Raw genomic sequence first — 25,317 nt, 5'->3', positions numbered from 1 at the left:
TTAATCTTTTTTAGTTCAATTTAATTCAATTTCTATAAATATAGTTTAAATGTTACCATTTTATACTAGTTTTATTCAATTTAAACTGAATTTAAATTATTTTAAGTAAATTGAACCAAATTTCAAAAATTTTCCTAAATTTTTAATTTTAACTAAATCTTACTAAATAAAACTAATTTTGCCATGATTAAGTAATTCAAAACAAAATTTGCTTATTTTTAAGTTCTATTCTATTATTTTGACTTCTTTTGAGCTATTTGGCTATTAAGTTTTGAGCTATTTTAGCTAATTTTAAATTAATTGACCTTATTTTATCAAGACAAAACTGGACAAAGTTATTTTAACTAATTTGAAATTTAAAAACAAATCAATACCTAATTTATGCTTATTCAAACTAATGTTTACTTATTTTGACTTGTTGAAACTAAATTCAATTATTAAACTTAGCTAAATTTAACGTAATTTAACTTAATTTTACTAAATCTAACTAAATTCAACACAATTCAACAAAAATTAACTAAATTTGACCTAATTGAACTTAATCAAATTTATTTAAATTTAACTTAATTTTACAAAATTGAACTAAATTCAACAAAAAATATGTCAAGTTAATTTTCTATTTAACATAACTAAATTAACCTTAATTTAACATAATTCAACTTAATTTAACTAAATTCAACACAGTTTAACATAAACTAACTGAATTCTACTAAATTCAATAAAGCATAACTAGATTTGATCTAATTTAACTTTATTTTATATAAATTTAACTTAATGTTACAAAATTTATCGAAATTAAACAAAAATTAACTAGATTCAGTTAAATTCAATAAAACTTAACAAAATTTCACCTGAATCTTAACTTAACTTACTTTAACGCAGTTCAACGTTGTGTAACTTAATTCAACGTTATTTAACTGAATTTAACTTAATATAACTTAGTTTATCAAAATTTAACTTAATTTAACTTGAATTATCCTAATTTAACTCAATTGAACTAAATTTCACTTAACTTAAGTTATTTTTCTCGAAATTTATTTTCTCTAATTTATCTTTATTGAACCAAAAAAAAAAATAACCTAATTTACCTTAATTGAACTTAGTTTATTTTAATTTATCTTAGTTTAAATTAATTCAACTTAATTTAAGTAATTCAATTTAATTTTACTAACCTTAACTATATTTAATTTTATTTAAAAAATAAAAAAATTCTAAATTTAATTTAATTTAACATAACTTAAAGTAATTAAACTAAATTTAACTCAATTTAATTTTGATTATGTTCAATCAATTTAAATTAAGTTCAATTCAGTTAAATTTAATTAAATTTATTTGGATTTGGTTAATTTTTTTAAATGGAATTAAATTTAGTTAAATCTTGTAAAATTATGTTGAATTGCGTTGAATTAAGTTGAGTAAAGTTGAATTATGTTAAAATTTGGTAAAAATTAAGAAACATAGAAAGACTTAGTTAATTGAACATAATTTCATTTCCAATATCTTAATTTAACTTATGTTATTGAAATTAAGCTTTATTTAACATAATTTATCTTTTTTAACTTAAATTATCTTAATTTAGCTTAATTTATCTTTATTTAAATTTATTGAACTCAATTTTACTCAATTTAACAAAATTCAACTAAATTTTGCTTCATTTATCTTTATTTAACTAAATTTTACGTAATTTACCCTTATTAAACTTAATTTTACTTAATTAAACATAATTTAACTGAATTAAATCTAATTTAAATTAATTAAACTTCAATAATTAATTTAACTTATTTAAACTTAATTAACTAAATTTTACTTGATTTTATTAAACTTTACTAAATTTAAGTAAACCTAATTTATTTTTCTCAAATTTTATTTTTCTTATTTGTCTTTGTTGAACCTAATTAACCTTAATTTATCTTATTGTTTTAATTTATACTTATTTATATTAATTCAAATTAATTTTACCTAACATAATTTTACTAAATTTAATCAAATAAAGCTTATTTTACCAAAATTTAACTTAATTTAACCTTATTTAACGTAATTCAACTTAATTTAACCTAATTTAACTTAATTTAACGTAATTAAATTTAATTTAACTACATTTATCTTAATTTAACTTAATTTTACTTATTTAAACTTAATTTTACTAAATTTAACTAAATTTAAATTTATTTTACTTATTTTTACCTAAATTAACTAAATTTAATTAAAAAGTGTTAAATTTAGTAAAATGTTGCTGAATTTAGTCACATTTAGATACATTTAGTAAAATTTTTAAAACATAAATTTGGTGAAATTTAGCTTAATAAAGTAAAATTTCGTTGAATTTGGCTAAATTTAGTTAAATTAAGTAAAATTAAGATGAATCTACTAAAATTAATTTGATTAAGGTAAAATAAAGTAAAATTAAGTTGAGTAAAGTTTAAGTAGGCTAAATAGAATTACAATTAAGTACAATTAAGTTAAATTTTGTTAATTTGATGTCAATGTAGTTAATTGATTAAAATTTAGTCATTTGTTTTAACTTGGTTCATTTTATTTATTAAGTTTAAACAATTTCAATTTTGTTTAATAAAGTTAACTTTAGTAATTTCATTTCAGTTCATTTTAGTAGTAAGATTTCGTTAACATTAAGTGAAATTTATTTAAATTTAGTTAACTTTAGTTAGAGTTAGTAAAATTTAGAAATTAATGATTGAAATTTTGTACAATTGATTTATGCTTAATAAAATTTACGAAATATTTCTAAATTTTACAAAATATAACTAATTTTAACTGAAATAAAATCAATTTTATAAAATTTTAATCATAAATTTCAAATTTAACTAACTCTAACTAAAGTCAATTAAATTTAGATAAATTTCACTTAATGTTCACTAAATGTTACTACTAAAATTAGCTAGAATCTAATTACTAAAGATAACTTTATGAAACAAAATTGAAATTAATTAAACTTAATAAACTTAATTAATAAAAAAAATTAACTAAATTAAAACAAATTCTTAAATTTGAATCAATTAACTGAATTGACATTAAATTAACTTAATTTTACAATATTTGACATTTTTTTCAAGTTAATATAAATTTAACCATTTGTTACTAAATTTGTATTAATTTAACTGAATTTTACTTAATTTCAATAAATTTTACACATTCAAAATCAAATTGACAAAATTTAACATAATTTTACTCAATTTTACTAAATTTTGTTTCAATAATGATGAATTTAGCCTAATTTAACTTTATTCTACTTATTTAACTAAGTTTAGCTAAATTCAACTGATATTTAATTAATTTAACTTAATTTCACTAGATTTAACTTAATAACACTTAATTCAACTTTATTTCACAACATTTAACTTAATTTACCTTAATTTTAATTAATATTATTCAATTAAACTAAATGTAGCATAATTTTACAGATTTTACTACATTTAACTAAATTTTACCTCGCTTACTAACTTTAACCAAATTGAAACTAGTTTGAATTAATTTTGTTAAATTTTTACTTAATTATACTTAATTTGCTTGTTTTTACTCAATTAGCATATTTTTTCTTAATTTATTTAAATTTAACTCAATTAAACAAATTTAAATTAAATTTAACTTAATTTAGCTAAACTGAAGTAAATTTTACTAAATTAAACTTATTTCAACTTAATATAAGTTAAATTAAACTTAATTTAACGTAATTCAACTTAGTTTACCAAAATTTTACAAAATTTAGCAATATTTAACTTTATTTATCTTGATATAACATTATTCAACTTTACCTAAGTTTATTTAACTATATTTAATTTTATTTGACTTTATTATCCTTTATTTAACTTTATTTAATTTTATTTAAATTTATATAACTTTATGTAACTTTATTTAACAATATTTAACTTTATTCAACTATATTTAACTTTATTTAACTTTAATTAACTCAATCTGAACTCAATTCAACTTAGTTTATGTAAATATTTCTTCATTTAACTTAACTAAATTCACTATATTTAACAATACTTAGCAAACCGAATTCAACTTTATTTAATTTAATTTAGTGAGAAATTTAACTTAATTTATCTAAATTTAACTTAGTTCAACTGAATTTAACTAAATTTAAGAACAACTGATTCTAACTAAATTTAAAGTCAACTGATTCTAACTAAATTCAACTGAATCAAACTAAATTTTACTGAAATAAACTAAATTTAAATAAATTAAACTAAATGTAACGGATTTTAACTAAGTTCAACTAATTTATACTAGATTTAACTTAATTCAACTGAATTTTAAGACGTTAAACTTAATTTAACTAAATTTTGCTGAATTTAACTTGTTGTAAATATAACATAATTTTGTTTTATTAAACTAAACTGAACTATTGAACTAAATTTAAGTTAATTTTACTAAATTTATGTAACAAAATTTTACTAAATTTTATTAAATTTTACTAAATTAAACTAATTTGACTAAATTTTAATAAATTTAACTAAGTTCAATCAAATTAAACTTGATTTATCAAAATTTATTTCAATTTAATTTGATTTATATAAATTGAACTGAAAAATGCAATAAATTCTTTTGAATTCAACTAAATTTACTTAATTTAACTAAATTAATCTTAATGTAACTTTATTTAAATATATTCAAATAAGTTTAACTAAAACTAGATTTAACTTAATTCACATCAATTTAACTCAATTTAACTTAATTAAGCTAAATTTGACTGGTATATACTAAATTAAACTGCATTTCACAAAATTAAACTAAACTTAATAAAATTTACCTAATTCAACTAAATTCAAATAATTACTACTAATTTTAAGTTATTAATACTATTTTGGTTAGTTTAGTCAAATAATTTAATCAATTTCAGTTATTTAAACCAAAAGGACCAGTTTAAATTTATTTCATGTTATTAGTTCACTTTTATTTATGTAAGCTAGTTTTAAAAAGGTTTAGTGGCTTTTATTGTAATTTTAAGAAATTTTTGAATAAACATTTTAATCTGTTTTGTTTTTTTATCACCCTATTCGTCTTGATCACCCTAACCGCTCTAAACTGAATCCGGAAATACTAAAGAAGAAGAAGCACCCCCGAAATGCGCCCCGTTCCGCCATCGCTTTTTTGCCCGTTATCGTGGTCAAAACGGGCCCAAAAGCGTGCCACAGACGGGCGTAACACAGCGGCCAAAATGCGTAACGCCCGCCTAAATGTTGCATTCTGGCACGCAATGGGCCACAACGAGGGGAAAAAGCGTGCTGAAAATCGGGCCCGCTTTCAGGCAAAACGTCCCCGCTTTTTGGACGTTTTCCGCCCATTTTTCTATGTGGGTTCCCGTACTTTTCTGCAACATAAGTAACTTTTCTCTCAGGTAGAACTTCTGCAGTGAGAGAGGTAGAAGTTGCAGCAAAACCGTTCCCGTACTTTTCTGCAAGCTCTCTCTTCTCTTTCTTGTTGAAAAGTTACTGCAATTTGGTGTGATGGATGTTGAGTACACGCTTACATAAAATTTGCAAAATGGGTTAAATAAAGCATTTCATCATTAGTTGTAATAATAAATGATTTTGGGATAGTTTTATTTATGTCTGGTTTTATTAAGAACGATTTTTTTATGTTAAGCGATTTTTTTAGTGTTATTATTTTTACCTGATAAAAATTGATAACTTAAGCCATAGTATTACAGCACGTACTATAAAAACAATGTACCTTTAACGGTGCTACTAATTTGTATTCTTATATGGACAAAAAAAATTGATGTAATTTTGTTGAAATTAAAATTTTGAAATGGTGAAGAATTTAAGAATTCAATTCTTAAATTCTTCGCCATCTTGAAACACACACATTTTTTTGAGTCATATTTTAGGTTAGACACTTAAATTTAGAGGATCTAGAGATTGGAAATTTGGACTGTTTCTATTTTATTTATGTTTGAATTTTAACATTTTTGATTTACAGATTTTTTTTTAAATTTTTTTATATTTACTTATTTTTGAAATTATAATTTCTTCAATTTTGTATCTTATTATTTTTTAACTGTAACTTTTCAATTTTTGGTGTTCTGAACTTATAAATATTCAAACTTAAGTTTTTTTAATTCGATTTTTTTCAACCTTAAATTTTTTTTATTTTGAATTTTTTAAATTAATATTCTTTTGAAGCTTTTTTTTTAGTTTTTTTTATATATTTTTGAATATGAATTTCTTAATTTCCAGATTTTTTAATTTAAATGTTTCAAAAATTTTGAGTTTTTGATTCATTTTTTTTGAATTTGTCAATTTCGCTGCGTCACCGTCGTTCTTTCATGTGACATCCAGTCATTATTTATTTATGTTATCATGAATAATCTTTCAAACATTCTGCAATTAAAACATGGGTTTTTGGTCCTTTGTTTGTCTTTTTTTTAATCATATTTATTAAATGTACCTGCCACTCTAATTTGTCAAATTGTTTACCTAATGTAAAAAAATTGAGTTGTTTCTTATATTAATTTCTACCTAAGCATAATTAATTTCTAGTTACTTAATAAATAATACATACTTGATTTTTTAAATAAAATGTTGTGCTGTATAAAAAATAATCTCTCCGTTAACTTGTTTCAATTACTTTTTTGTGAACCATTTTTTTAATATTTTGAAATAATTAAAAAAAAACTTTAATACCCAATTTGAGTAAATCCACTCAACTGTGTACAATATTGCAGAAAAAGTACTGGCTCGCGCTACCCAGGCAAAAGTTTTGCGGTTTCTCTCCATGCAGAACTTCTGCAAAAGAGAGAGATGAAGAGAACGAGCTGAAAAGTACGGGAACGTGCTGCAAAAAAGAGACTTATGCTGGCTGCAGAATTCTGCAGAAGCTGCAGAAATTCTACAATTCTGCAAGTACGGGAATAGACCTACTATTTTTAATTTTTTTTTATATTTTTTAGGGGACATCAAAAGCCAACTTTTCAGAAATTTCCAGGTTGTGCAAAAATTCTCGGTCAACAGTTATGATTTTTCGAATTAATACATACTGATTTTTTTTTTAAATCGAAATGTCGGTCGCAAAAATGTTCAACTTCATTTTTCAATGTAAAATCAAATTTGCAATCAATAAGTTCTTTAGTGAAATTTTGATTCAATTAATTGATTCAGCAATTGGAACACAACCTGGATTTCGAAAAAGGGTTTGGTGTCAAAACGGCCAAATAAAGTAGAGCCCGAGCCTGTTGCAGATATCGGAGCTGCTTTCCTGATTCCAACGCGAAGAATCATCATATCAAGAGCAAGATCAGTCAAGATTTTCCAGCAGCAACAAATTCATCCGGTACACTTTCATGGACAACGGAGGAGTCCTTCGGCAACGTCACCAATCCCAGCTGAAAGTTGTCGAAGGGAGTTCATCCGGTCGCAAGTTTATCAAATCGGCAAACTCCTGGAACTCAAATGAAGCTGGTCTTGAAGATAACATTATTTGGTGAGCCCGTTCCTTTTCTAAAACAAAAAACTCTCTCACTAATACTCTTACATTCTCACATTTCACTAAAGTCAACCTACGCCAACCTTATTATATACGTGGTAGGGTGTTCCCTTGGTCGTACGCTGTGAGTTGTGGATTGCCTGCTTCTCTAATGAAGGTTCAACTGGGGGGCATGCTTATTAATTTCTCGTCGCTCCATACCCTCAGTGACGTGATAAGAGCTAGGGCGTCTATGCGAAGTGTCCCTACACCCGCTACAAATTTCCGGCGCTTGGGTATGGGGATCATACATACATACATACATACAACCTGGAAATTTCTGAAAAGTTGGCATTTGATGTCGCCTAAAACATATCAAAAATGAAAACAAAATTAAAAATAGTTTTTTTTTGCAAATCAAGTTTTAGTGACATAAATTTAAATAAAAAATCAACAAAATTTTGCTTACCGTGTATCATATTTTTTCAGTGTAGTCCTTATCCATACCTTCAACTTTGTCGAATACATCAAATCGATCAAAAAATTCCATCAAATGATACAGATTTTTAAATTTTCCAAATTTGTATGGAAAATTACATACCGAAAGCACCATAAAGTTTCAGTCGGAATAAAAAAAATACAAAAAAATAAACCGATTTCGTAGGGAATTGGAAATGAAAAATATTCAAAATTTGATATTTGTGTTCCAAATGTATCTTTAAATAATTATAGTATATAGAATTCGATCACACTCAGTTACTTTGTTCGAAATTCGAACCAATATATTATAATGATGAAAAAAAATTGCAATATATTTCAAGCAGTTCGATCTTCAGAACAAATGTCTAAATATATAAATACCAAAACAACGTTCTTGAATTTATGTTCACTCGCGAAAAGGTGGATTTTTTATTCGATTTCCGACTCGAATGCGGGATAAATTATTCTGCCTCTAAATTTATGTTATATATTTGCTTTTAAACGAATCCAGTGTTGTATCTGTCGATGGTGATATCTCTTATAGCTCCAATCAACCCTACTTCGTGGTCCCTTAGATTTCGTTTACTTTAAAAGCCTTTCGAAATGTCAATGATGTATGTTTGTAAAGACAATTTTTGCCATTCTCACTGAGGAAAGGCTATAAAATCACTTGGAAAATGAACTTTTTAATTTGACCTACCAGACCCAACTTCATTTATACTTAGCAAAGCAAAGCAATCCACTTTAACGACCCCCGGGTCTTTTGTGGGCTCTGTTGCTAGTTTCTGCTCATTTCTAGGCGTCCGAAGATTATGTGTGGTGAGTCACCCAAAACCTCTTTTACGCAAATGGACCGACGTTTTACTTCCCCATCCGATAGAAGGCCAGGAGGATAAGGCGGGAATCGAACCCGCCCCCCATAGCAACTTAGGGATTCATACTTATCGACTCAGAATCAAGTTCCGAAAAAATGTCTGTGCGTGTGTGGGGATGTTGATCAAAAATATGCACTTGATTTTCTCGGCTTTGGCTGAATGAATTTTGTCTGGATGTGGTCCATTCGGTTCACTTTCAGGTCCTACAGCTTGGTATTAAAAATTGTACCGTTTCATTGAGTCCTTTAAACGTTATGATAAAAAAGCTATTAAGACGACTACAAAAAAGGGTGATTTTCAACATAACCTCAAATGGCCGAGTCTGATCGCCACGGAGAAGCCGTGTAGCGGGTTGCCATTTTGTTCAAAGGCGGTGTCTGTATGTTTTACACAAAAAGTCTGTAGGTATTTTTTTTATTCATAACTTATTGTTATAAAGACCTCTTAGGTGCTGCGATCACGTTAGGGGGTGCTTGGAATCACTCTATAAATGAGAGGAAGCATCAACCAATTATTGGATAAAGTAACGTTTTTTGGGAAGCTTTGCTTTGTAGGGGGTTTGACAATCGTTTGTTTTTGTTTGCTAGACGTTGTCACGATACTATTCCATGACAGGGTATTAAAAAATAATGTTACTCACAGAGTCTTCATATTTCATCGTTCTGTACACTGATGCTTCTCTTTCTCGATGGTTCTTCGATACTGATAACCAGAGAGTGACTTGTTTTCCTTTTACTTTTTTTCATCGGTTTGAAAACACTTACAACTGACAACCTTCCCCTATAAAAATCTCCAATGACCACAAAACACCTTACGAGCTCGATACACTGAAAGCTTAAACTGTGTTGCATCGCCACCCCAAGCCACGTGGTTGCCGCAGAAGAGTGCTGCGCCCCAATCCAAACAACATCTCCCGGAATAGCTGTAGTTTTGCTGCCGCCACCTGCAGCGCCACTCTCAATTGCGTGATCGGGAATCCATCGACGGCAGCCTCATCCACGAGAGGCCGAAACCGGTGATGATTTGATTTGATTTTCTGGCTTTCCCCCTCTGTGTTCGGGGTTGGGTTGGGACTGCCAAGGGAGCGGGAGGGGCGGGAGCTGTAACAAATTCAATTGATCGGTTCGGATTCCTGGCGTGCCGGCAGCAGCACCAGCCACGGAAGACCTACTTTTGGCGGGATGAGGCGCGTGTAGCTGTTCTTGGAATTATGGGTTTTCGGCGCAGGTTGTTTGGACAATTTTTAAAAGTTGCTGTATTTTGAAAATTTTCGTGTGTATGAAAGTGAATCTAAATTAAGTTGAAGCATTTTAAACATATTTTTGGACACGACTTATTATGACTTAAGACTTGTTCAAATTTACGAGATAAAACTATGGAAAAGAGTTATAAAAAAATATAAATTCCCGTTTTCAGGATTACATTTCGAGCAACTTTTGTTCTATGAAAACTTCACTTCTCTAATTTTATGTTTTTATTTTTAAGTATTTTTATATGCATTTTTCTTGTTCAGTTCTGTAATTAATTTGTTTTAGTTTTAGGACAATTGGGTCCTAAAATGAAGCTTAGATTGCTGATATTATTGTTTACAGCTATAAAGCTTATTATTCTGAGCACAATGACCCTTCGTACGACCACAAAGAGTTTAAAATTGATTTTAAATCAATTTTGAAAAATTAACCTCGCGGTCCTTCTTAACAGAAAAGCTCCTACTTGACAGCTCGTTCCAAGGGAACCATAGTTGATCCATCAAAAAAATGTTGTCTTGTCAAAATTTATTTTTGCATAAAAATGAAAAAAAGTGATCAGAAATGGTTTTTAATGGTGTTTTTTACCGTTGTACATAAAAATTAACATAGGGCTTTAGTACCCAATTAAGTCCTAAAATCGGAGTTCCTGTTTTTATTCATTGAGCAGATACTTTCATCCTTTCTAATCGTAAATATGTAAATATTTGAATGTAAGCAAAATAATTTTTATAACTGAGAATAAAATTTTAAAGTAAGTTGACAGCCCCGCCCGTGTGGATCAATCGGACCGCGCACTGGACTCACAATCCAGAGGTTGCCGGTTCGAATCCCGCGGCGGGCGCTCTAAAATTCTTTGTGTAAATATGAGTATCCGGCGCCGTCGCTCCGTGCCATACTCTCATACACTTAGGAGCCCAGGGCGGCGAAGTCCTTGTAGACAAAAGGAAGACACTAGTGGTTGGTACTAGCAAACTAGCCGACAGCTATAAAGTCAACTTCGTTTCGTTTTTCCTTCTAGACAGAAAAGCTCCTTCATGACCTTCATGACAGAACGAAATTGGGTCCTAAAATGAAGCTTAGATTGCTGATATTATTGTTTACAGCGATAAAGCTTACTTTTCTGAGCACAATGACCCTTTGTACGACCACAAAGAGTTGAAAATGGATTTTTAAATCAATTTTGAAAAATTAACCGCGCGGTCCTTCTTGACAGAAAAGCTCCTACTTGACAGCTCGTTCCAAGGGGACCATAGTAGATCCATCGAGAAAATGTTGTCTTGTCAAAAAAAAATTTTCCGTTAAAATGAAAAAAAGTGATTAGAAATGGTTTTTAATCGTGTTTTTTACCGTTGTACATAAAAATTGACATAGGGCTTTAGTACCCAATTCCCACTTTTTAATGCCCTGTAAAAATATAGCGACCAAAACGCGACGGTTCCGTTTTACCACAGGGCACCTGCTCTGTCAGCTACACTGTAACTGAAAATCGCACTTTGCTGAGTTCGTTTTCGCACTTTTTCATACGATTTTTTCAGTTCGATTGCGATTACACAAAAAAGTATAATCGTAGTTGAACTGAAAAAATCGTATGGAAAAGTGCGAAAACGAATTCAGCAAAGTGCGATTTTCAGTTACAGTGTACATATAAAAGTGGTAGTTTGTCTAGTAAACAAAGTAGTCGTGACCCTTCAATCATAGGTTTGCTGTATGATGTTTACCTTTTTGCGCAATTCCTTTCGAATAAACTTAAAAATTGTTTGTTTTTCAAAGAAAAAACTATATTTTAAAAAAATATTAGTTGTTTTAGACTGGTAAACAACCAATTTCTATTGAAGTAGGGCCAGTCTTAAAAACAAAAATTACTTTTTTTTATTTCGACATAAAATTTCGACCAAAATTTACTTCAGATAAATTAAGAGCGAGTCCACGAGCAAAGCATACCCATCTCGCATCGACCTCACCAATCTGCCTGAAATTTTCAGGGGTTGTTTGTACATATAAAACTAGCATCTGGCCAAAATATGAGCACTCTAGGTCAACGGGAAGTGGGGCAAATCGGGACACAAAGTTTGAAGGTTCAAAAACGTCAAAAATCGTAAAAAGGCTGTAACTTGGGCAAAATTCAATTTAATTTAAAAATTCAAAATGCATCTGAAAGGGCTTACAAAATGCAACAAAATGCAGGATAGAGCACCCCAATTGGTTAAATCTAAAGGGAGTTATTGACATTTTAGTGAAAAAATAGCATAATTTTCAAACTCAAATAAAAAAGTGTTCCATCCACATATCAACTCGGTTCGACCTGCATCTTGTAGGGGACATCTGGGACTACCATCTGAGACTGAGAACGCTTTGGGTAAGGCAGTTTAACATATTAAATAGACACTTTTACTTTTAGTGAATTTTTTGGTTGTAAATTTTTGCTCGGGGGACCCCTTAGATCCCATTTTCTGATGATAATTTTATCATATTCGTGTTCCTGAGACAATTTCACAATAGAAACATGCATAAAAATGTTTATTTTCATCCATTTTAACCCTTTAAAAAATGAAAGTTAAAAAAAAATCTTCGATTCACATTTATTGAAATTCAAGTTCGTTTCCAAGGATAGATGACACCAGAAAAAAGCAGCATCTCAATTAAAAAAAAAAAAAAAAGCTCCTACTTGACAGCTCGTTCCAAGGGAACCATAGTTGATCCATCAAAAAAATGTTGTCTTGTCAAAATTTATTTTTGCATAAAAATGAAAAAAAGTGATCAGAAATGGTTTTTAATGGTGTTTTTTACCGTTGTACATAAAAATTAACATAGGGCTTTAGTACCCAATTAAGTCCTAAAATCGGAGTTCCTGTTTTTATTCATTGAGCAGATACTTTCATCCTTTCTAATCGTAAATATGTAAATATTTGAATGTAAGCAAAATAATTTTTATAACTGAGAATAAAATTTTAAAGTAAGTTGACAGCCCCGCCCGTGTGGATCAATCGGACCGCGCACTGGACTCACAATCCAGAGGTTGCCGGTTCGAATCCCGCGGCGGGCGCTCTAAAATTCTTTGTGTAAATATGAGTATCCGGCGCCGTCGCTCCGTGCCATACTCTCATACACTTAGGAGCCCAGGGCGGCGAAGTCCTTGTAGACAAAAGGAAGACACTAGTGGTTGGTACTAGCAAACTAGCCGACAGCTATAAAGTCAACTTCGTTTCGTTTTTCCTTCTAGACAGAAAAGCTCCTTCATGACCTTCATGACAGAACGAAATTGGGTCCTAAAATGAAGCTTAGATTGCTGATATTATTGTTTACAGCGATAAAGCTTACTTTTCTGAGCACAATGACCCTTTGTACGACCACAAAGAGTTGAAAATGGATTTTTAAATCAATTTTGAAAAATTAACCGCGCGGTCCTTCTTGACAGAAAAGCTCCTACTTGACAGCTCGTTCCAAGGGGACCATAGTAGATCCATCGAGAAAATGTTGTCTTGTCAAAAAAAAATTTTCCGTTAAAATGAAAAAAAGTGATTAGAAATGGTTTTTAATCGTGTTTTTTACCGTTGTACATAAAAATTGACATAGGGCTTTAGTACCCAATTCCCACTTTTTAATGCCCTGTAAAAATATAGCGACCAAAACGCGACGGTTCCGTTTTACCACAGGGCACCTGCTCTGTCAGCTACACTGTAACTGAAAATCGCACTTTGCTGAGTTCGTTTTCGCACTTTTTCATACGATTTTTTCAGTTCGATTGCGATTACACAAAAAAGTGTAATCGTAGTTGAACTGAAAAAATCGTATGGAAAAGTGCGAAAACGAATTCAGCAAAGTGCGATTTTCAGTTACAGTGTACATATAAAAGTGGTAGTTTGTCTAGTAAACAAAGTAGTCGTGACCCTTCAATCATAGGTTTGCTGTATGATGTTTACCTTTTTGCGCAATTCCTTTCGAATAAACTTAAAAATTGTTTGTTTTTCAAAGAAAAAACTATATTTTAAAAAAATATTAGTTGTTTTAGACTGGTAAACAACCAATTTCTATTGAAGTAGGGCCAGTCTTAAAAACAAAAATTACTTTTTTTTATTTCGACATAAAATTTCGACCAAAATTTACTTCAGATAAATTAAGAGCGAGTCCACGAGCAAAGCATACCCATCTCGCATCGACCTCACCAATCTGCCTGAAATTTTCAGGGGTTGTTTGTACATATAAAACTAGCATCTGGCCAAAATATGAGCACTCTAGGTCAACGGGAAGTGGGGCAAATCGGGACACAAAGTTTGAAGGTTCAAAAACGTCAAAAATCGTAAAAAGGCTGTAACTTGGGCAAAATTCAATTTAATTTAAAAATTCAAAATGCATCTGAAAGGGCTTACAAAATGCAACAAAATGCAGGATAGAGCACCCCAATTGGTTAAATCTAAAGGGAGTTATTGACATTTTAGTGAAAAAATAGCATAATTTTCAAACTCAAATAAAAAAGTGTTCCATCCAGATATCAACTCGGTTCGACCTGCAGCTTATAGGGGACATCTGGGACTACCATCTGAGACTGAGAACGCTTTGGGTAAGGCAGTTTAACATATTAAATAGACACTTTTACTTTTAGTGAATTTTTTGGTTGTAAATTTTTGCTCGGGGGACCCCTTAGATCCCATTTTCTGATGATAATTTTATCATATTCGTGTTCCTGAGACAATTTCACAATAGAAACATGCATAAAAATGTTTATTTTCATCCATTTTAACCCTTTAAAAAATGAAAGTTAAAAAAAAATCTTCGATTCACATTTATTGAAATTCAAGTTCGTTTCCAAGGATAGATGACACCAGAAAAAAGCAGCATCTCAATTATTTTTAACTTTCATTTTTCAAAGGGTTAAAATGGATGAAAATAAACATTTTTATGAATGTTTCTATTGTGAAATTGTCTCAGGAACACGAATATGATAAAATTATCATCAGAAAATGGGATCTAAGGGGTCCCCCGAGCAAAAATTTACAACCAAAAAAATCACTAAAAGTAAAAGTGTCTATTTAATATGTTAAACTGCCTTACCCAAAGCGTTCTCAGTCTCAGATGGTAGTCCCAGATGTCCCCTACAAGATGCAGGTCGAACCGAGTTGATATGTGGATGGAACACTTTTTTATTTAAGTTTGAAAATTATGCTATTTTTTCACTAAAATGTCATTAACTCCCTTTAGATTTAACCAATTGGGGTGCTCTATCCTGCATTTTGTTGCATTTTTTAAGCTCTTTCAGATGCATTTTGAATTTTTAAATTAAATTGAATTTTGCCCAAGTCACAGCCTTTTTACGATTTTTGACGTTTTTGAACCTTCAAACTTTGTGTCCCGATTTGCCCCACTTCCCGTTGACCTAGAGTGCTCATATTTTGGCCAGATGCTAGTTTTATATGTACAAACAACCCCTGAAAATTTCAGGCAGATTGGTGAGGTCCAAACGACGTCACATACAAAGGGGTATGCCCTGTTCGTGGACTCGCTCTTAAACAAATTCAAGACACTGGCAAAATGATATAAAATCATCAAACCCAAATTTTCTAAAAGTTTAAAAGTTCTCGTTTCCAATGGTTTCGACAATTCAAAATAGGGTCATACATTGATTTTTGATGAATTTTTAGTTCTAACTCCCTCCACAAATGAAGTTGGGTTAATGTTCGTTTAAAAATTGTGTTGTAATTTTATTTGACGATGCTTCAGAGAAATGATTTCTGGCCAATTCCCTAAACTGACTTCAAATTAGACCCACTGGCCAATCAAAACGGTCAAACAAATCTTTCCCTCGCACAATTGCAGTGCCAATTTGAAGTGAAAATTTAGCAGAAATGCTTTCCGTTTAGAAACAATTTCCGCAATCACCTCTTGTGTCAGTTCGTTTGCCAAGTTTTGCTCAATGGGTACAGAAACTGCACACTTGAAGTATACCCATCCCAGGCCCCCCCGTAACTGGATCTTCCCGTGAAGAGCACCGAATGCCACTTGTTGCAGCGCTGCTCTCCAGAGCTCGGTATCAAAAGCTCATGGAAGTGAAGAAATAAAGCATTAAAAAAACAGTACATCGCAAACACTCTGATTCACCACTTGATATCAGGACGGACGGACGGGAAAGAGAGAGTTCTGTTTTGATACGCTTGAAGCTCGCAAAATTAGCAGTCTTTATCGGGAACGGGAATGGTGGGTAAGGTGGATTTGACGGAAGTTTGTTTTGAATACTTTTTTGAAGTTTTATTTTAATTTTAAATAAATAACAGCATTAAGAGGACACTTCCAATTTTTAAATATGCTGTTTATACATAAATAAAATTAATTTGTTTTATAACACTCCAAGCCGGGTAGAAAATTGGCCCCAAAGGTTAGCACAGTGTAGCTTCTTTTTTCTCCTCCCATAAGTGGCACCTTTTCCGCGGTGTTGCATCTGCCCCCAGGCAACAACTCATCGCCGGGTTGCATCCCCCCAAGATCCAAAGAAAAACCTGGGAAATTGGCACAACATAAAACCGACTTGCTCGCGTCATCATCAAACGAAGCGGCGATGATCATCATCGTAAACCGTCATCAACCGGTAAAATGTGTGACTTGAATCTCTCCCACTTTTGAAATGCTACTTGCAACTCTCGATCAACAAAACTGGTCCTATCGCGTAGCCCGATCCTGAAGCTGGACGCTGGAGAACAGGTTCGTTTCTTCAACCCGCCGTTTGTTTGGTCCCATTTTCTCCGTGCGTTGAAACAGGTTCTACCCTCGGATGCTCCAGATTTTCCTCCTCCCCGTGGGGACGCTGCGCGTTTGAAGCCTTGACCTGGATTCCCGGCGCGTCACGAGGCCCCTAATGAGTTTCCGAGCAAGACCGGATGGCGGAGGGCAGAATGCGTGATGGCAGGGAGAGTGAGTGGGAAAACTGCAAGTTTCCTGGTTTCTCGTATGCAAATCGAGGTTGCATCGCGAGGCAATAAGAGCTTGATTTAGGGGGAGAAATTTGCGCGCGAAAGCGGTGTTGGATCGTTGGAGGGAACGTTGGTGGGATGAGAGCTGGTTTTAATCAACGAGTTATTAATAATACGAATTTATTGCAGGATTTTCAATCATAAATGAAGGCATAGTTAAGGCACACAATTTCTTGCTGAATTGAAATCCGCAAACTTTTGGGGAATTTTTACATCAAATTTAGATCCTTGAGAAGATAAATTGGTGAGGTATTTTGAATTTTCAATTCAATTCAATTCGGTTTATTTGTGAATACACAGAAAAAAATGATGGTAATATTCATCAGGAAATGGTGACAGATTTTGTGGCAAAATAAATGATAAATTTTACCCCAGAAAATGATGAATTTTCATCAGTTTTTGATGAATATTCATCAGGTTCACATTTTTACACATTTTTTATGTAATATTACACAAATAAAGAGGTAATATTCAACCTACCAAATTTTCAAATTCAACTTTTTTTTCTGTGTAATCAAGATACAATGAGTTCATTAAAGTACAATACAGAGTTTTGGAGTTCCTTACAGCTGTGTGTTACATCGTAATTCAATCGAAAGTATTATTACTTATAAATATTGAATAGAAGGCAAGAGTAAGAAAAAGTTTTCAAAAAACTTACAGAAAAAAAAACTTACAGAAAGATTTTCAATTTTCAAGAATTTATTTTTAATTTACTTTTAATGTTTTGTAAAACTCAGTTTACTAAAGATCAAGTTGACTTTTACGAATAATATTGCATTGAGGGTAAGCATTTGATCAGCTGTTTCATCTATTCAAACTTTTTCTACCAAATTTGTTTTCAAGAATTTGAAAAGAAGAGTTTTAAATTTATTATGATCATTATCTTAAGGTCCTTAGCGCCATCTGTAAACTAAGCAGTTTTTCGATCGATTCTCGTTCAATTTACGAATTATCAACTTCAAAAATGCTTTTAATTATTATTCTGAACGCTCTTTAATGAAAAAACAATGAAAATTCAATGTATTTCAGAGCAAAAAAATAAATAAGTGAAAAACCATAAGATTATGAAATAAAAAAATCCTTATTATTTACATCCCAAGTTACCCAACATTTTGTAAATTTGAAAGGGATTTCCAGCTTATGTTAATATTCCAGTTCAAAACAAAGCTAATCGATGTCTTTTAATTCATCCTAACAGAAAAAAATATCAATTTGATCAGAACTGAAAAATTAAAACATTACTCATTGATTAACTATTTTAGGCCCTTAAAAATCAAGGAATGAAAAATTCTGCAAACTTGTATTCAAATTTGTATTCAAAATTAAAAACATTTGTATTTTTGTTTTTTTTTGTTGCAACATACGAAATTACTATGAGGTTTTCACAAATTTTGAATTTCCGGGTCTTAAATCGGAAAAAAATCAAAAACATTAGGAAAATAACATGTTTTTTTTAAATAAATTTATGATATTTTGTAAATTCTGAGAGAAGCACACTGCAGCAAAAAAGTATAAAGCTCATTTTATAACTTTTGTGTCATAAAAAATAGTTTTAAAATTGAAAATTAAGTTTTTTGCCTTCCTCTCAATTTTGATTAAAGCCTAAAACTATTTTTTTATTCGATAGAAACAGTTAAATAAAAGTTCAGTATTTTTGTTTTATTACATTTTTAAATGAATTGTTGTTCCTTTTCTGAAATATAAATTCGAAGAAACATAGATAAAATTATTTAAGATAATAAGGGTAAATTTGCTGAGTGAGATGCTTTTAATTTTAAGGTCTGAAACGATTCGATAATTAAGCATAAAATGTATGCAATGAATTGTAAATTTTTGAAATCATGGTCAAACAAGCTAAGAAACAACAAAAATTTGCCACTTGAGAAAGCTGTAACATATTTTTATGTCCCTCGGCCTTGATCAAATTTCAAGCTAGGTTTTCAACATTTTGAATTAAAAAGTATCTAGTACTGTTAAAATGGTAAAATATGAATAAATGCAATGTTACTTTTTTTTTAAAAAAATATGAAGAAAAACAATTTACATAAAATAAACATTTTCGTTATTGATTTAAAAACAAATGTTAATTACTTCGCTGATTTTAAGAACACATTTTGACAGGTATTTTTTCTGAATGTTCTTAAAAAAAACAAAAAAAAAAATAGCAACTGCAACTATTTTTGGACGAATACATAACAAAAAAAAATATTTTAAAAAAAAATATTTTTGTTATAAATTATGTGTTTTAATTCAATTGATTTGTAAAAATTAATAATTAATAATGTATTACTAATTAATAAATATTGAAAAATAAAAATATGTTAAATTTCAAAACTACTTTAACGAACTTAATTAAAATACTAAAATTTTCCTATTGCTGAATTTAAGGAAAGCAACAAAAGCTTTATTGCACTTATTTTAGTGATTCTAGTTTTGATGATTAGAGGTTCAGGGCGTGCTTCGTTATGGAAGTATTTAAGCAATTTAGTTTAATAAAGCTCAATAAATTTTTTAATTTGGTCCTTTAAACAAATGTTAACATTGAGTGTATTCCTTTCACACCTTATTTCATTTCATTTATTTCACTGCCTCCAATGGTTACATTTGTTTGTAAGACCTTATAAAAAACTAACTTAATCCACCTATGTGGTTGGAGCCTTCCTCACTTATTACCAACAATGGCTGATATGATGGAATTGTACAAAAATTTCATCTATTTTTAAGATCCGGCATCCAAAAAGTACATCAATATCACTTAAGTGGCCATATCTCGAGACAGGGTTGCCAGATCTTCAATGTTTTAGACTCGTTGGAAAGGTCTTTTGATAACCCAACCAACGATGGGTTGGATGGTGGATCCGAACATAGTTTACATACATTTAAGTGAGATCCGGCATCCAAAAAGTACATCCATATCACTTAAGTGTACATACCTCGAGACAGGGTTGCCAGATCTTCAATGTTTTAGGCTCTTTGGAAAGATCTTCTGATAACCTAACCAACGATGGGTTGGATGGTGGATCCGGACATAGTTTACATACATTTAAGTGAGATCCGGCATCCAAAAAGTACATCAATATCACTTAAGTGGACATATCTCGAGACAGGGTTGCCAGATCTTCAATGTTTTGGACTCGTTGGAAAGGTCTTTTGATAACCCAACCAACGATGGGTCAGATGATGGACCTGGACATAGTTTACATACATTTAAGTGAGATCCGGCTTCCAAAAAGTACATAAATATCACTTAAGTGGACATATCTCGAGACAGGGTTGCCAGATCTTCAATGTTTTGGACTCGTTGGAAAGGTCTTTTGATAACCTAACCAACGATGGGTCGGATGATGGACCCGGACATAGTTTACATACATTTAAGTGAGATCCTAATATATGTGAAAACACATTTTTATACATAACTTTTGAACTACTTATCGAAACTTCAATCTGTATAAAACTCGATCCATGGGACCCTAAACCAAGTCGAATGCAACAAGTTCGGGTCAAATCGGTTCAGCCAGTGCCGAGAAACATGAGCTAGTTTGTTGGTCACATACATACATACACACACACATACACACACACATACACACACACATACACACACATACACACACACATACACACAGACATTTGTTCAGTTTTCGATTCTCAGTCGATATGTATACATGAAGGTGGGTCTACGACGTTTTTATACAAAGTTCATTTTTAGAGCAGGATTATAGCCTTACCTCAGTGAGGAAGGCAAAAAACGGAAATTCTTCAAAATTTCTCAAATGAATCCAGGTGTACTTTTTAACAAATAAATAATTTGTGTCAGGGGGTTTTATATTGTATCTATAACTACTGCTAACTTTTTAGTTACTTTTTTGTTCTTAATTTTGCTAAAAGAATACAGTTTTACGTTTATTTTGAGCAGTTTATTGACAAATGTCTATGTGTACCGTGAAATTGCCATGAAATTTCAATGTTTGGTTATTGGCATGCCTCGTAATGTTGATTTTTTGGCCGTGAAAAATCACTAGCCCTACATATCACATTTAAATTATAAAATGGAAATTTGTTCATATTTGAAACATAATTAAACCAAATTGGATACCAACTTTTTTAGATTAACAATTCAACTCACTCATAATCAAATTATGAAATTATATTTACAACAAGTTGAATTTATGACGATTAAAAATTTTGTTGGCTAAAAATTATCACTTATTTGATTTATTTCAATTAAAAAAGTGTGTAAAAAGTTAATTCAAACAGAAAATGACTAAATTTCTTGAATGACACATTTTTTAACACAACATTTGTCACCATTTCCAGATGTATGGATGTAGATTTGTTTCACTTACTTTAATTTTTAACGTAATTTCAATGATCCCACCTGCATAGGAACCTAATAGCAGATATGAGATTTTGCCTTCCTCACTGAGGTAAGGCTATAATCCTGCTCTAAAAATGAACTTCGTATAAAAACATCGTAGACCCACCTTCATGTATACATATCGACTCAGAATCGAAAACTGAACAAATGTCTGTGTGTATGTGTGTGTGTGTATGTGTGTGTGTATGTGTGTGTGTATGTATGTATGTGACCAACAAACTAGCTCATGTTTCTCGGCACTGGCTGAACCGATTTGACCCGAACTTGTTGCATTCGACTTGGTTTAGGGTCCCATAGATCGAGTTTTATACAGATTGAAATTTCGATAAGTAGTTCAAAAGTTATGTATAAAAATGTGTTTTCACATATATTTGGATCTCGCTTAACTGTATGTAAACTATGTCCGGGTCCATCATCCGACCCATCGTTGATTAGGTTATCAAAAGACCTTTCCAACGAGTCCAAAACATTGAAGATCTGGCAACCCTGTCTCGAGATATGGCCACTTAGGTGATATTGATGTACTTTTTTGAAGCCGGATCTCACTTAAATGTATGTAAATTATGTCCGGATCCACCATCCTACCTATTGTTGGTTAACTTAACAAAATACCTTTCCAATGAGTCCAAAACATTGAAGATCTGGCAACCCTGTCTCGAGATATGGCCACTTAGGTGATATTGATGTACTTTTTTGAAGCCGGATCTCACTTAAATGTATGTAAACTATGTCCGGATCCACCATCCGACCTATTGTTGGTTAGGTTATCAAAATACCTTTCCAACGAGTCCAAAACAAGATCTGGCAACCCTGTCTCGAGATATGGCCACTTAAGTGACATTTATGTACTTTTCTGAAGCCGGATCTCACTTAAATGTATGTAAACTTTGTCCGGATCCATCATCCGACCCATCGTTGGTTAGGTTATCAAAAAACCTTTCCAACGAATCCAAAACATTGAAGATCTGGCAACCCTGTCTCGAGATATGGCCACTTAAGTGATAGCGATGTACTTTTTGGAAGCCGGATCTAAAAAATAGATGAAACTTGTGAAAAGCCATTGTTGTGAGGAAGGCTCCAACCACATAGGTGGATTAAGATAGTTTTTTTTAAATATAAGGTAGCAAGCAAGAGTAATTGAAATATTATAAAATTAATTGTTTATTCATACATCATCATCATTCATAAAATCAAGGGAATGAATACATCTTTTATGCCAGAAAAAGGTGTAATTTTACATCTTAAAATGTGTAAATTGACCTCTTTTCTAGTTTGAATCCACTTTATCAAACTAAATAGACTTAATATTACACGATAAAAGAAGAATTATTACATCTAGTCTTACACCTGTCAAATTAACAAAACTCTTTACTGTGGCCATCAATTAAACTTTGTTCAAAAAAGTTTTTCCAACTTTCCATCTATAAATTCACAAAGACATCAATTTAAAAATACAATTTTGAATCTTTAAAAAGTATTGGTAAAAAGAACTTTTATTTTGTTGTTGAAAATCTTGGGTTTTAAGAATTCGCTTGTTTCATGTGACTTTGTCAATGTTTCAAAAAATCGTTTTCTGGGGACAAATTTGGCCTTGTTTTAACATAAGTATGCAGATTATTGTTTTGTCTCAAATTATGCCTTAACACACTTTGAACGAATGATTGAAGTTTTTTTTTTTTAAATGTTTAATAATCTTCAAAGCTGAAGAAATTGCTCGAAATTGTGAAAAGCTGCAAATGGGCCAAAAATAATATTTTGTGTTTGTAGAACATGCCTGAAACTTCAAATTGAAACATGAAAACTACAATTTAGCAAGATAAATGCATATAAAAAACTGACATTAAGAGAAGTAACGTTGTCCGTAGATTTGTAGAACAAAAAATACTCAAAAAATGACCCCCTGACCCCGGACAAAGTTTAAAAAAACTTTTTGATAAATAGTTGATACATATAAAAGGTAGACAGCAAAACTATAATCGTTTCTATGAAATAATTCTGAATTGTTTTGCATAATTATTTGTATTTTTTTCTTTGTTTCTTCATAATTCATAAATTAAAATCAACATCATAAAAATTAAAAACAACATTTTTTTAAAATTATCAAACATTGCAATTATTGTCTATGTCTATGTCTAATGTCTATGAAAATATATTAACTCCTAACACAATTTATATATTATCGGAATATCAGCTCAATTATTTCAGTTAAAGACATTGAGATAACGATTTTTAATGATTTCAGTTAAACAAAATTGATCCATTTTCATAATTTCCCTCCCTTTACGCTCAATTGACTCACCTTCCACCGCATCATCCTGCGCGTTCGTCACCACCGCCAGTACCACCAGCAGCAGCTGGTAGATGTGCTTACGACGTGTCATCTCCACCGTTGTGTTCCTCCTGCTTCGAGTTCCACACTCTTCAACTATCAGCTATCAACAACAGTGTTATTCCAATCCACCGAACAAAGTACGTAACTTCCCTCGCTCACTTGTCACTCCCCTTGCTTTGCGAAAGGTTTCCGGGATCCGTGTCACCTGTGCGGGTGCACTTGTTCAAATTTGCACACACCTGTTTCTTCAGGCTTCTTTTTCACTTATTCTTTTTTTTATGTCACACAGTTTCACATTTTTCTTCACTTGTTTTTGTGTTTTACGAAATTTTCATTTTCTTTCTAATTTCGAGAAAGAAAATGTTTTCACTTGTTTTTTTTGTTACTGAATTTTTGTTTCACCAAGGATTCGCACACTTTTGAAATTCCTTCAAAATTTGTTAAGGCAGAAACGAGTTGCTTGCACTTTCCACTTCACCTTAGCGCTATAATCCACACAAATTGGCCAGCGTCACTCTCACTCGGTGCTGCCCTTTCCCAGTGTATATCCGGTTTGGACCGTCACGCTGGAATCCTCGCTGGAGGTACCACCTTAAGCGGGGTGGCAGAGAGAGGGGGAAGGGAAGGGTCGGTAAAGTCCGTTACTGCGCGCCTAGCGGACCTGCTGCGGCTGCTTTCTCTTCCTCGGAAGCCTCGCGATGACCACGAAGTCTCGCGAAAAACCTTGCTTTGCTCGGTTGGAAGTTTCTTGCTCCGAAGAAACGACACGTCTTGCTCGTACCGCGGACACTGCTGAACTGTTGGTTGGCAAGACCCAACGGGAACACAAAACGGACCTCCGCTGCGAACGGCCACTAGCACTAGGCCGAAGAAGAGCCGAAGAGAGCGCGCGAAGACCCGCGTGGAGAAATTCCTACTTTCTTCGCCGAACAAGACGTCGCGCGCAATTTCTTCGCAGAGTGACTTGGGCAAGCGACGAACCGCGCGCGCGCTCGTTGAAGAAGCACGCAACGAAGCGCGAAAGTCTCTCGCGCAGATTTCTCTCTGCTCTCTCAAGTTACGGTCGGGAAAAAGCTCCGAAGCCATAGTCTTTTTCGCCGACGCGCGAAAGCTCCGGGCGATCCTGTTCGGGCGTCGTCGCGTGCGTTCGCATGGCATGCTTGGTGGATTGACGGAGCAACAGGTTGAAATTGTGTCAAACTTTTTCTGCTTTTCCTTTTCGTTTTCGATTTTTGCTTTTCTTCTGCTGTTTGGCGCGTTGTTGTTGTTGGCCGTTCCTCTGTCCGCAGGTGTACGGCGACGGTGACGGTGACGATTCTTTACTTTTCTCCCCCTCCTCATTTTGGATGTTGACAGTGCCGGCCGACAGGAAAGTTAGAAAAGGGTTCGTGGAATGGTGGATGTGGGTTTGGCTAGTGTTATGCGTGCGGTTGCAGTTGGTGGCTATCCCTTCGATGTAGATGTTCATGAAATGGAGTGAGGGTGTTTGGAGTGATTAGATTGTGAATATTATGCAATTAGGCTTTGTATTTTGTGACAAATCTGGTTTTATTCTGATAAGCTTATTTATTCCACGGGTATAAGGTTATGATAGCCCTTGCACGGCTTCCAATGA

General features: G+C 31.9%; 1 protein-coding gene across 3 annotated transcripts in view; it reads right to left on the bottom strand.

The window, feature by feature from the left end:
• The window catches only part of LOC120432603 (uncharacterized), a 136,746-nt gene extending 111,672 nt beyond the window's left edge, over positions 1-25,074 (bottom strand). For 2 of the 3 annotated variants that reach the window (XM_039597852.2, XM_039597866.2), the window contains exon 1: positions 23,670-25,074. In XM_039597852.2, the coding sequence (XP_039453786.1) occupies positions 23,670-23,751 (82 nt within the window). In that variant the 5' untranslated portion in view covers positions 23,752-25,074. The remainder of the gene's footprint in view (positions 1-23,669) is intronic. The other variant, XM_039597859.2, reaches the window with a different exon arrangement.
• Positions 25,075-25,317: the final 243 nt, after the last annotated feature.

This window comes from Culex pipiens, chromosome 1 (assembly GCF_016801865.2).
Source record: "Culex pipiens pallens isolate TS chromosome 1, TS_CPP_V2, whole genome shotgun sequence".
Lineage (NCBI taxonomy): Eukaryota > Metazoa > Arthropoda > Insecta > Diptera > Culicidae > Culex > Culex pipiens.
Note: the sequence above shows the minus strand (reverse complement) of the source record. Positions and strands in the feature narration are given on the sequence as shown.